Source organism: Acanthisitta chloris, unplaced genomic scaffold (genome assembly GCF_000695815.1).
Source record: "Acanthisitta chloris isolate BGI_N310 unplaced genomic scaffold, ASM69581v1 scaffold32991, whole genome shotgun sequence".
In the NCBI taxonomy this organism is placed as follows: Eukaryota; Metazoa; Chordata; class Aves; order Passeriformes; family Acanthisittidae; genus Acanthisitta; species Acanthisitta chloris.
Window position 1 is genome coordinate 1 of NW_008655918.1, and position 13,211 is coordinate 13,211.

A 13,211-nucleotide genomic window follows, 5' to 3' on the forward strand; every position below is an offset into this window, starting at 1 on the left:
CCTGCGTCCGCGCCTGGGGGAGGAGCGAGGGACGCGCGGGGTTAGCTCGCCGGGCGGGCAGCGCTGGCTCCGCGCCCGCACCCGCGCCAGATCGCAACTAATGCGTCCCCAGGGAAAGGGGACACGAGTCCTCGGAAGGCGCGCTGATAATCCACGGACAGCGCCGTCCTTCCCTGCAGCGCCAGTGTCGCTTTGCTGAGCTCGCTCACAGCTCCTCCAGCAGCGAGTGGGCAGCAGTCAATTCCTAACCTATAATCCTCCCGATTAGTTTCCAGCGCTGTTGAAGCTTTAAAGAACCTTCATCTCTACGCTGACCTGAATCCTGCCCCCTTCCTCCCGCTGCCCCGAGTCCAGGCCAGCAGACTCCACAGCCCCCTGCCCAGCCTGGTACACCCTGCAATAGCTGCCATGACCAGCGGTTCTACAAACACCTGTCCTGGTGCTTCACAGCACTTGTAGCAGTCCCCTCACAGGAATTCCTGGCAAACAGCATGTAACCTCCTCCTTTAAGGAAAGCACAGAAGATGGTCTGAAATACAGCTGAGCATCTGACTGCTTAACCACATGAGCTATCCACCAGCCAATTAAAATTCATTAGGTATCTTTGCATTCAACCTAGAGTGTCCCTCAGATCTTAGAAGCTGCTCAAAAGCACATGGCAATGAGCATGGTAAAGCTAAGCAAGATGTGCTCAGTGGACACAGATTGATTAAGCATAACCAGAGGTGAATGCAGAACACCAAAGCTGAGCTTAGCACCGAGAATAAAGTCAAAGATAGTTCCATGCCAAAACAGAGCTGGGGGACATGACAGTAACAGGATTCCTCCTTGGCATAATGACAAGTCAGCATAGAGCAGCACTCTTACTCCAGAGGGAGATGACCTCAGCACAATAGAGTCAAACATTTCTCCTACTCCAACACACTTTAGTCAGAAATTATTGAACTGCTTGAGGTGGAAGCTACACACCATCTTTCCTAGAAAGTAATATATCCCAGAGACACAGGCTAAAAAGGACAAGAAGAGAGAGCACATGATTCTCTTGGCAGCCCTGACTATAGCATATGCCCTGTCAGCCCCTGCCAGGAAGCAGAAAGCTGGGCTGATGGTAGGCTTCCAATGATTTCTTCTCTTTATCCACTGCCATCCCGAGACAGTCCAGCAGCCCGAGCAAAGCTCTGACTATGATGCTCACAGGAGCACTTTTCTTACTACTACACTGGGGAAACCATAGAAGAACCACCAACCCACTGAGGTAAGTTAACGATTCAGTGCTGCCACTAGAGGGACTGTCACAGGGCCGGGAATGCCGTTAGGATTATAGCAACACACCATGAAACTGTCAGTGGAAAACCCTGGTATTTGCCTAAAATACATTCAACCGTGCACCTCTTCAAGAGCAAAAGAGCAAAACAGCCCAATTCCAAATGGTTACCTGCAGCAATGTGTTCCCTGGCACTCTGTCCTGCATCAGCTGACTCAAACGAAGTGTCTTCCAGCAGCGATCCTCTTTCGCTATCATACCCTTCTTCAGCTTCTCCACTGTCTGAGAAGTTGGCCTCTTCATGCTCAGGTGCAACATTAAAAACCCTCTCCTCCTCCTCAATAGGCTGCTCTGGCCTCTTATCTTCAGGCTGCTGGAATTCCTGATTGCCCTCATCAATGGCATTCGGGTTTCTGATGGAAACTCTGTCATATTCAGCCTCTTCTGCACCATCTGTGACAGACCAAGTCATGAATTAAGCACTGAGCTAAAGTGTATTTCTTACCCATAGCTGCCTTCAGTGAAATACTGTATTTGACATAGATTTCTTGACAATTTTAAACATTTTAGCTTGTGTATTGCTTCCAATATATTCTCCATCAGCTTTCAGTAACATCTCATTAAATGTTTGTATGAAATTGATGCAAGATATCAACCACTGACCTTGCAGTGAAACATTGCAAGGAGAAATATTTTCAGCACTTGTGACCTAATCAGATATCACATACTTAACATGTAGTACTGTAAAAGGAGCCTTGCTAGGAGTCTATCTTAACATCTTGCACACTAATTAGAAAACCCAACAAGCTTGCAGCAGACTATCTCTGGTTCTTGCTCAGTCAAAAAATCTGTTTGTTCAGTTTTCTGCCTACATGCTCTTTTATGAATGTGGGCAAAAATATGATTATCGGCACACCCGAGATTTTGTGTGCATGGATTTAGTACCTGACCTTTGCATTAATCACTGGATTTCTCGTAACTAGGTGCTACCTAGTTCAGAAAAAGCCTGCTTTAAACCCTCGAGAAAATTCAGCACATTAGTATACATGAATCCCTGCTTAAAGAGGTATACACATGTCCTGAATGGCTCCTTCTAGCCATATCCATGCATGGATCCCACTTACCTTACACAGAGCTTGGCCCATAAGAACAGACACGCTGCACTCAACATTTTCTCTCAGTATTTGTCCCTGAGCCTCTCATCACAATGCTGAAAACATGCATTAAAAATAAGCAAAATTGCAGAAGATTTCACAATACCTCTTTGGATTCTGCTCTCACACACTCTTAAAGCTTCTCTGGGTTACATAGTGTTGCTTGGTACAGGATTTTACTTCCATTTCATCTATTTACTGACTGGTTTAACATCCTACCTTGGATGTACAGCTGGTCATCTTGTTCTGGAACAGATGCAAGTGGGGCACTCTCACTAGCAGACGAATATTTACTCCTTAAAGAATATATCAATTCTTGGATATCATCCATCAGTGCACTCTCCTCATCATACAAATCCATCTCTTTCACCACCTCCTCTTTGTTTTCTGCTGCTCTGGAATCCAGAACTTTTCCTACAACATCCATAATGTTTGATTCTGAAAACTCAAGTATTTGGTCCAAAGCTTTTTCTATATCTTCGTTACTCTGGCTTGCCTTCCAGGCAAGCTCCATCTCTACCTTCATGTCATGGAACATGGCTTCTATCCTAACCACGTGTTGGAGCCCAAGGTACTTCTGTAAACGCATCACACGCTTCTCATCAAGAAAATCTCTCATTATTGTGAGCTGCTTCACAGACTCACTGAAGTCTGCTAGAGTGTCATTTGTGGCCGCTGAACTGTCAGCAGGGCTGGGGAAATGTGCAGGTTGCTGGTGGTCATTTCTTGTATGCTCTACATTCTGCACCTCTTTTGAGTCTTCCTGTGAAATGCCCTCTGGGAGGTGATCTTTTCTTTGGTCAAAGTCATTGCTGTCTTCTGTGTCAGGAGGCTGGAAATTATGTCCTTCCACAGCTGATGGTTCCTCATTTTCAGAAGACTCATCATATTCCATGACAAGTTCCATCTCATCCAATTTAGCATCTTTTCTCACTGGTACATCCACCTGTTTGTTGCCAGTCTCATTTGCATTTTGCATGATGATTGGGGTTTTATCCTCCTTAGAAAATGAGGTTGTTTCCTCTCCTGTTTTGTAAGTAGGATTTAGGGTTCCCACAACAGCTTCACTTAGTCCTTCCAATTCAGAATTTGTGTTTTCAACATTTAATGCATCACCCTGCACATTTGCAGCCTTAGTTTGTGACAGCTTTGCACTTACTGCATTCTCATCTTCCAGCAGCTCATCCTCTATTTGTTTCAGGTCAGGCTCATCCTCAGCATCTGGCTCTTCAGATTGCAATTCTGATCTTGGTTTTCTTTCTTTAGCTAAATCTATACCAAGATTTCTGTCTGAATCTACATCCTCAGTATGAGCTGCTCCTTGCTGAACAAGATTTTCAGTATTAGCATTCTGCATAGAGCTTTCTGATTCTTCTTTAGGGGAACCTTTCTCAATGCTTTCTTCAAGTACTGGCATCTTGCCAGGATTTCTTGAAAGTTCTTTCACATCTGCCTCCGAATACTCAGTCTCATTTTCCCATGGCCTAGGCTGCTCAACAGCTACTTTATGGCTTGGGTCTCCTTCCCCTGCAGGGCTTTCTTCCATGTTTCTCCTCTTCATTTCTGGTTCTTTATTAGGAGAAGCAGGTTTTTGATTTTCATGATTGGTCTCCCCTGTTTGTTTCAAATGTTCTTCATGTCCCAAAAGCACTTTCTCCATAGTGGGCATTCCACGCTCCACTTTCTTTCTGAAGAGGTCAGTATCTCCTATGTCATGTTGAGATGTATTTTTTACCTCTTCTATTGGTTTGGCTGGAACATCAGCCAAAGGCTTGTTTTCAGCTTTTCTTTTCTCCTTTGTTTTCTCCCATGACCTTTTATGATTTAAATCATTTTCCAAGACCTCACCCAAAGTATCATGCTCAAAGTTTTTCTCACCTTTCTCTATTTGAACAAGTGGCACTCTTTCAGGACTTTTGTTGCTATCTTCACCAGATGGTTTTAAAGAGTCTTGCTGATTTTTAACAACTGATTTGGACTCCAGATCATCTCCTGAAGAAGGCAAAGCATGAGGATCAGGCACAGCTGTAGTCTTCAGCTCTTCTGTAAGTGACTCTGTTCCATCGGTGAGCTGGTCTTCAAACTGTTCAGCTTTGTTTGTTTCTTCTTTTGAACCTAGATCACCTGTACCTACAGGTTCCTTTCTAAGAAGTTCTTTGGAGAGATCCTCAGGTTGAGTTGTTGCTGGTGCTTCTCTTTTGCCAATTAGCACCGCCTCATCCTGTTTCTCTTTCGGTTGTTTAGATTCGGACCTACCCACACTTATACTGTCCCCTGACTCCCTGATCTTACTGAAGGCATCCTTAAGAATTAATGCATCTGAATTGGGTTCATTGTCTCTTTGGTTATTTAGCTTTGTAGCACCCTTTGCATCTTCATCAGGTTCATGATTTTGTGATTCAATGTCATGATTTCCATCACCTTCTAAATCTGCTGGGGATGTAATTTCATCCTCTGCTGTAAAAGACAGCAGAGGGATTTCTGCTGGCTGATCTGCAAAGTCTGGCTCCTCCTCTACATCATGAGGATTAATGCTCAAATCTTCACTAAAATCATCTTCCAGTGATGTAACAAGGCGAGTCACTTCATCATCTGATACAATAGCATCAGCAGTTGAGCCAAAGTTTGTTTTTAAGTTCACAGAGAGCTCTCTGTTTAAAAGTGTATAGGCATTAACTTCTTCATTCTCTTGGTCAAGTTGACTGGTTTCACCCTGAGGAATACTAATGTTTTTGGTATTTTCACTTTCTAGCCCTTTCAGTTTTCCATGTAGCATTCCTTTCAAGTGCTCATTTGCAATTTGATCTCCCTGAGAGTTTTCTTTGTGTCTATTGATACTGGAGTCTCTCCCAGTATTTTCAGTTCCTTCTGTAACAGAACTGTCTGTTTTGTCTGTCAAGACTTGGTCTTGGTCTTCTTCAATGCTTCGCTCAGAACTGTCTGTCTCCAAAGCACCAAGGGACTTTACTCTATCAACATGTTCGATCTCCTTATCCCTCTCCTTTCCTTCAGCTGGTTTTGCCCCTGGATCACTCTGTTCAGTTTCCCCTTCACTTGCTATCATCTCTTGCAATGACTTCAAAAGCTCATCCACATTATAATTATCAAAATCATCCCTTCCGCCATCAAAGCAAACAAAGTCTGTTTCCTGAAATCAAAACCAACATATAGTCAAAAAATATTATTTTCTTTATTGCAGCGATGAAACCAAATCCATTTGCCTAGTTAGAGAGAAATGCAGCAGCAAAGCAAATTATATGAATCATGCAAAATTAACCCCTTGAGTCCTTAACCAAAACTCTCTTTGAAATCTGTGGGAGTTTTGCCCAAGGACTCATAAAAACGTAAATATGAAGCTTTTGGCTTAGACCCACCAGAGACCTCTTAGTGAGGAGCAAACTGAAGTCAGCTATGGAGCTGGCAGAACGACACTTTACTCATCACCATATATCGTGCATGAAGAATGTCTATTGCTGAATGCTGCTGAAGAGAAGAAAACACATGCTGCTAAACTTGTTTATTAGTTGGTCTCTCCTCAAATGACTAGGTCCTCCAAGCAGGAGGTGCCTGTCAGACAATTTCTGAACAATAAACAGCAGCAGTGCAAGACACTAAACATGATTTCACAGAATCATAGAATGGTTCAGGTTGGAAGGAACCTTAAAGATCATCTAGTTCCAACTGTCGTGCTCTGGGCAGGGACACCTTCCACTAGATCAGGTTGCTCAGAGCCCCATCCAACCTGTCTTTGAACACTTCCAGGGATGGGACATCCAAAACTTCTCTGGGCAACATGTTCTGTTCCAGTGCCACTGTCACAGTAAAGAATTTCGTCCCAATCTCTAATCTAAACCTACTGTCTTTCAGTCTGAGTCTATTCCCCTTTGTCCTGTCACTTCATGCTCTTGCAAATGCTCTCTTTCTTGTAGGTACTGGAAGTCTGCAATTAAGTCACCCAGAAGCCTTCTTTTCTCTAGACTGAGCAAATCCAATTCTTTCAGCCTTTCCTTATAGGAGAGGTGCTCCATCCCTCTAATCATCTTGGTGGCCCTCATCTGGACTCACTCCAACAGGTCCATGTCCTTCCTGTGCTGAGGACCCCAGAGCTGGAGGCAGCACTCTAGATGGAGTCTCACCAGAGCAGAGCAGAGGGGCAGAATCATTCCCCTCAACCTGCTGTCCATCCTGCTTTGGGTGAAGCCCAGGACATGTTGTGCTTACAGCCCTGAAAGCCAATCTAAAGCTGCTGCCTCAAAGAGGCACACACAGCTCTGGTGTTGCTAGCTACTCGTGCGTGAAAGCCATTCATATGTGAAAGGGTTGAAGGACCAATGCTAGAATCAAAGGGCTAAGTGCATCAGGTTTTGATTGTTTCTGACAGTAACTTAAGCTTCAAACTTTTGAAAAAATAAACCATTTTAAATACACACCAAATGACCTATGCATGAGCCAGCTAGCAGCACTTCTAGAGCTCCATCCAAACAGATTTCATTAGGAAAAAAATCATAACATTCAAGAAAAGAAATATCAATGCCCATGTTCTGGGCCGATATTTTCATACCACAAACATTCCACACCCTGACATATATGTGTACCTCTGCACATAACGTAGCTGCTTACCAACAAAACATTACTAAAGATCACTGATATTCCCATTCTCCTCCTTAGGGATTTTACTGAATGCTGAGGTAAGAAACATTTAGAAGTCAAATTAAAAAAAAAAAAAAAAAAAAAAGACTTACATCTGTTGGTAATTCTAGCTCCTCATTGGAATAATTATGATTTATTTCAAGTAAATCCTTTGGAAAATATCCAAAATCACTTCCAACCTGCCAGAAAACAAACCAAAACACAAGCAAGCAAAAAGCAATAAAGAAGCATTAGAAATCATGTGACTATGTCAAAAATCCTAATTACAGACATGAGTAACAAACATCGAGCTCGCTCTTAAGTGCTTCCAAATGAAGTTTAGCACAGCAAACCAAAGAAAAAGACCAGCGATACTTGTTTATGCAAGAGTTTTCACTGAGGTTTTATACTTATATTTCACAACAGCCTTGTGAATTTGCTACGTTTTACTGCTCATGTTTTAAAGCCTGACTTATAGCCAATTATTAGCAGCATTGGGAATAAAGCCCAAGCATTATGCCCCATGTGCTTTAACTACTATTGTGCACTCTTACATGTGTGGTGCATAAATACCTAGAGGATTTTCTCAAGTAGCAAGCAGAAGAGGATCTTTGACTGATAAGACTTATATCCATGTGTAATATTATGGCCTAAACTATACTTACTTTGTAACTTATGGAAAAAAATAAATTCTTAAAGCAGATTGCAGGAAAATGAAAAATTGTACCAGAGGCAGTAATCATTTAAAAACCTGTGTGGAAAATATACCCCCTCAGCGTTGATCTTCAGTGCCTAACACAAGCGAAAATCAGTCACAGGTAGGTATTCTCAAACAAGTCATGCACTAAGCTAAGGCAAACAGTGGAAGACAAGAATCTCTCTTATCACTCACTGGATAAGATCTACACAATAATGCTCTCGCTTGAGAGTTCTGACAACAGCTGTCAAGAAGCCAATATTAATGGCATGCTATCACTACACAGATTAGATAATTCAGGTAATTAGAACCTGGTTGACACACCTAGAAAGGTACAGAATTCCTAGATGACCAAAATATCCAGGGGGAAAAATAATGTTGGTCATTTCCTCAATGATTTGTTATAGAAGAAAGGTGACAATTGCCAATTTTCTTGAAGGGTGTGTTTGGGAAGAGCACTCAGAGATCAAATTTAAAAAGGAAGCAGTTATGTCAAAACAATTAAGTATACATAGATATATGTATTGTTACACTGATGTCACTGAAATAGGTTAACCTGGACTGAATTAGTAAGTACTGAAGTACTTATTAATGGAGTAAGGACTCATACATTATAGGGCTTCCTTTTTCAAACTATTTCTCATTCAAATGTTACCTCCCATAGTTGGTATCTCTGAAGCTAATTACACATATATCATAAAAATCCCAAACTGTTTCCTCCCCACCTTTTGTAAACACATAGACTCTCTTATAGAAAATAAATAATGCATGCAGGTTTATTACTGGGAATTACCAGGAATGGTAAATGAAATTAGTCAGGTTAAATCAAAAGCTTGTCCTTGTGTGGTATACTACAGTTTCATTCTAAATTGGCTTGTTTCTCCCTCCAAGCTTCTACTCCAGCTTTGAGTTACCTTTCTGAAAATAAAAGCCAAAGCTTCAAAGCATTCTCCTTATAGACTAATCTCTGTGATTCCCATTATAATCAAGCATCACAATATGAAACTCATTTATTGTACACCAAGCTGCTGACCATACAAGTCCTCTGCAGTGATCCAGTTTGCCACTTCTGTAGTTTATGAGCCATATGGGAACTGCATGCCCAAAATTTCATCTGCTGCTCTCCCTATGAGTCCTTGCTTGTAAGGGGAAAAATTCCTCATTGTGAAAATAAAGGAAATAGTCTTCATTCTCTACACACATGACAGAAGAAAGGCATTGTGACTGCCTAGTAAATTAGGAAGGAAAAAGGTGCATCCTTCATTTCCACTCTCTTCACAGCTATAGTGTTGTGTCTGGACAAAACACATAGCTGTGTGTACAGCATTTATCCCCACCAGTGCCCACATGTGACAGCTGTGGCAGATTCACTGACCAAGAAGGCAGACCCTCACACTACCTTCCTCAGTGACAGAAACCAAATATCTGGGAAAGATGATGTTCAAATGTTTTTAGTCTTAAAGCCCAGACATCACACGTACCTAAAGGTGGAGAAGACTGGGGAAAGAAAAGCTGGTTTGATCTGCCCTTGCTGAATGCTGATGTTAATGAGAAAACACAGAAACAACAAGAAAAAATTCCCTGATCCTCTGAGCCTACCAGACATACTCTGTCTTACCTTAATTTTACCCCTCCTGTCTTCCTTTTTACTAACTTATGTACAAGATTGGAAAACAAACAAACAAAAGAAAAAAAACCCAGACCAAAACTAACCACCCAAAAAAGCCACAATGTGCAGTCAAGTCCACATCTTGTAATGTGGGGCCAGAAACAGTTTCCTTGACCTTGAAGCAAAGGCATAAAGTTCATCCCTTTGCCATCAGATAAAATAACAATCTTCTACAGCAAGAATCTAAAGTGCCTTTGACAAAATGTTTTGTTAAAAAGCAGCAGAGCAGCAGTTTTTACCTGGAATTATCCGAAGTACTTTTAGAGATCTGGACTCTGCTACAAAGTGAGGGCAGGAGAAATGCACAGGAGAGTCTACATAACACAACTTGATGGTGTTAGCAACACAAGTTTGGTACTGAAGAGGAGATTGGTTTTAGAGCAGGACACAGTGCAATGGACAACAAGGGTACCTGAAGTGCCCTTTGGTGCACCTTTTGGCTTTGGGGGCAAAAAAAATGGAAATCAAGCATTTTCCTAGAACTGAAATATTCATTAAATTCATAACTTAAAATTACTGTTAAATAATGGTAGTAGAATACTGTCCAAGTATTTGGCTTTACTTAATTAATGAGGTTTAGACAGCTCTGCTACAAACTGCAGGCCATGTAATATATAGCATACATATTACAACTGGGTTCCAGAAATTCTTCACATGCAAAATACCCACTGAGCTCAGTGTGTGCTCTGTAAGCAATAAAGAATACAGGACTGGGATCATAAAATAAAGGACCTGTTTTGTCAAAATCACATTTTGCTGGCACAGGGCAAAAGAAAACAATAAATCAACAGTGGCTTGAAAAGGGTGGAGTGAATTAGAAAAGCAAAGGCAAATAAAGCCCAGACACAATTGCTATAGATTTTTCAGCACTGGTGAAAGGCTCCTTTTCTTACCAGATCATCTCCCTTCACGTCAGAAATACTATTGTATTTCTCATTGCTCCTCCAAATCGATTTAAAAATTAGAGTCTGTATGTAAAACTTGTTTGAAATAAGCCCTGGGTTGCAGTAGTTGGAGCTCCTCATACACACATTGCCCTAACCTCTGCCCACACCTGAAGATCAGAATCTCAGTTATCCCTCAATTTCACAGTTTCTATTATGCCCTAATAAATCCTTTCCCAAAAAAACTTTGAGGAATGGAAAAAGGCAGTAGATGCATGGGATTAAGTGATGCATACATGAAGTGATGGGATGAGATCCCAAAAGGATTGTGGCAGAAGGTAACATGCCTTCTGTTGGAATTCTTTAGATGGCAGACCTCACTGGGTAGCCTGTTTCTAATCAGCAAGCAACAGTTTTCCTCTAGCTCCAAGACTGCACACAGCAGGCATGGCTGGTGTGCATAAATGAAGTTGCCCAGCCAAACCTGGCATGGGAAGTCAAGATGCTCAGCCAAAGATGCTCAGTGTGGGAAATCACACTGCAGGAGAGAGACTCCAGCATTATCTGCGAGTCAGGGCACAGGAGCAGACTCAATGTACAGTGCCCTACTCAACGTGCAAGGGCAGGCACCCCGACCTGCTGAAGCTGCAGTGCTTCAACTGTGGTCATTGCAATACTACAATTAATGCAGCAGCAGTTAAACAAACCATGGAAAAAAATAAATAAAGATTATAGCCACCAACCAAAAGGAGTTAAGTCTGTCAGCACTGCCATGAAAGGAACATTGAAAATAGTGTAACACAATTGAAAAATGACAACATATAAAATGGAGGTTTGCAATTCTTTCAGACCTGCCAACTTCAGCTTTTACTTGTTAAAACTCAAAGCAAACATCCTTCTAACTTGGAGACACACCTGTTGCATGAGCTTCCTATCAGTGAAAAATTAAACTGAATATTAACTCAGCAATTACCTTAACCTGCCATCTGGTCTTTCAGCCTACATTACACCTCGATGGAAGATGCAAAATTTGCCCCACATTGCTACTCTCTGTCTCAAGAACTGGCAGCCCTGGAAACCTGTACCACCTAATTAACCAGATTATTTATGGTACAGTACGTCAGAAGGGAATTACCAGCATGCTACAATTATAAACTCATCTTTAACCACACTATGCAGTTTTTCTGCTCTCTTCTGTATCGTTCTAATTGGATTAGCTCCGGCTGAGAGTTTGGCTGTCCACGCCCAGCCTGAAGTGGTTACAGAAAGTGATACATACTGATTTTCACTAAACCACTAGTCCCGCAGTCAACACGCGGGTGTAGTTTCAATCAGCCTAGACCACTGTCACAATCATCTATCCCTTGTAGAAGACCAGGGTAAGAAAGGAGGTTAAAGTAAACAACTCGGAGACAATAAAAATAAAGGACTTAGGAGAAGCATGGGAAGGAGCAACACGGACTGGGTTTAAGCAACCTCCTAACTGCCAGCATTTTTAAGGGAAGCCTTCCAAGTATCTCAGTTCTGCTTCTGTCAGGCAAATCAGGTGCTTATGAAAGCCGAGAGGAGTTTTCTATGAAATAATTGCAAGTATGGGGACGTTCCTTTCATGTTAGCAGCAGCCTCTCAGATTGCACAAAGACACTGACTCAGGCAAGGCCACTACTCTGCAAGCTGCTACAGTGCAGCTGAGAGAGACAGACCTTTTAAAAATCAAATTTACTTCAATCCTTTTTAGCTTTACTGCTTCCCCCCCCCCAACTCTGCATACTGCTTAGATAAAAAGGGGAAGGAGGCAGCTGAATATTGGGAAGAGATGTGCAAGTAAAATATGTACATGGAATGATCTTTAGCAGGATTACAGAGCGCAGGATGAGACCACGTCATGGGAAAACACAAGTGCCAGGCTGAAGCCTCCCTAGGTGGGAAAGGAGGCTCAGCTTGCAGTCAGGCCCATGGCCACCCTGGCAGTGCTGCCATGGGAATTTTCCAACACAAAGGCAGTTTTCTAACAGTTTTTAGCACACAGCACTTATGTTTGACCAAACTGCATCCCATTTCTCACTGGTCTCAAGGGAAAACATTATATTATTTAGCCACGTTTAAAACTCCAAGCATTCTCTTACAAGGCAAAAGGAAGGAAAACAGATTACCAAGAGAAAGTGCCAAGAAAAGCAAGTAGAAGAAATGCTTTACAGTACTTACACTTCCAGCCCAAAGCTCAGTTGATTTTCCTATTAGCTTGTAATACACATACACCGCTTCTCCCTTCTTAAAATTTACAAAACGACAATCTGGACCTTTAAAATCCTGCATGGCCTTCCCTCGGCACATTAACACTGTCCAAAGAAAACAAAGAGAAGAATATTACTTTAAAAATAATACTAATAATGCACCAATTTCATTAAAAGGGTCTGTGCTAACTAGCAGTAAACAAGACCTCCACACATGCACCACTTTCCTGTTTTCCAACTTGGGTCACAAGATAAGAACTTAACTTAAAGTATAACTAAAGTAGGAGACAATTAGAAAAAAAAAAACAACAAAGGCAAGGCAAGCATTCTGACCAAAAGAAGCGTTCGGCAAAGCACTTGAGAATTACATTTCAGAGGTGCACTAATGAAGCTAATTATTAATGTTAAATTAGAAAGATGGCATCTGTGTCCCAGCGAACCAGTCCCGAAATTATCCCACGCACAGCGAACGCCTGGAATGAGGGTTTATCGGGAGAGGGCTTTGCAGGCAGAAAAACCCACGGCGCTGCAGGGATCTGAAAACTTGAGCGAGAGGAAAGGGACGGCGCGTGTGGGCTCCGCGTTTCCGTTTTCCCGGTTCTCCCCATTTTCCGTGCCAAAACCGGGAGAGCTTTGGGAAGCGCCTTCGTCAGGCATATTTGGCCACAACACCTTCCCGG

At 42.1% G+C, this 13,211-nt stretch overlaps 1 protein-coding gene across 1 annotated transcript; it reads right to left on the bottom strand.

The window, feature by feature from the left end:
* Positions 1-81: 81 nt before the first annotated feature.
* LOC103811174 (melanoma inhibitory activity protein 3-like) lies at positions 82-12,636 on the bottom strand (the record flags this gene model as incomplete). The annotated part of the gene is made up of 5 exons (XM_009084127.1): positions 82-277; positions 1,436-1,717; positions 2,638-5,566; positions 7,161-7,247; positions 12,503-12,636. Coding segments are annotated over 5 exons (3,628 nt in total), but the record flags the coding sequence as incomplete, so codon positions are not given.
* Positions 12,637-13,211: the final 575 nt, after the last annotated feature.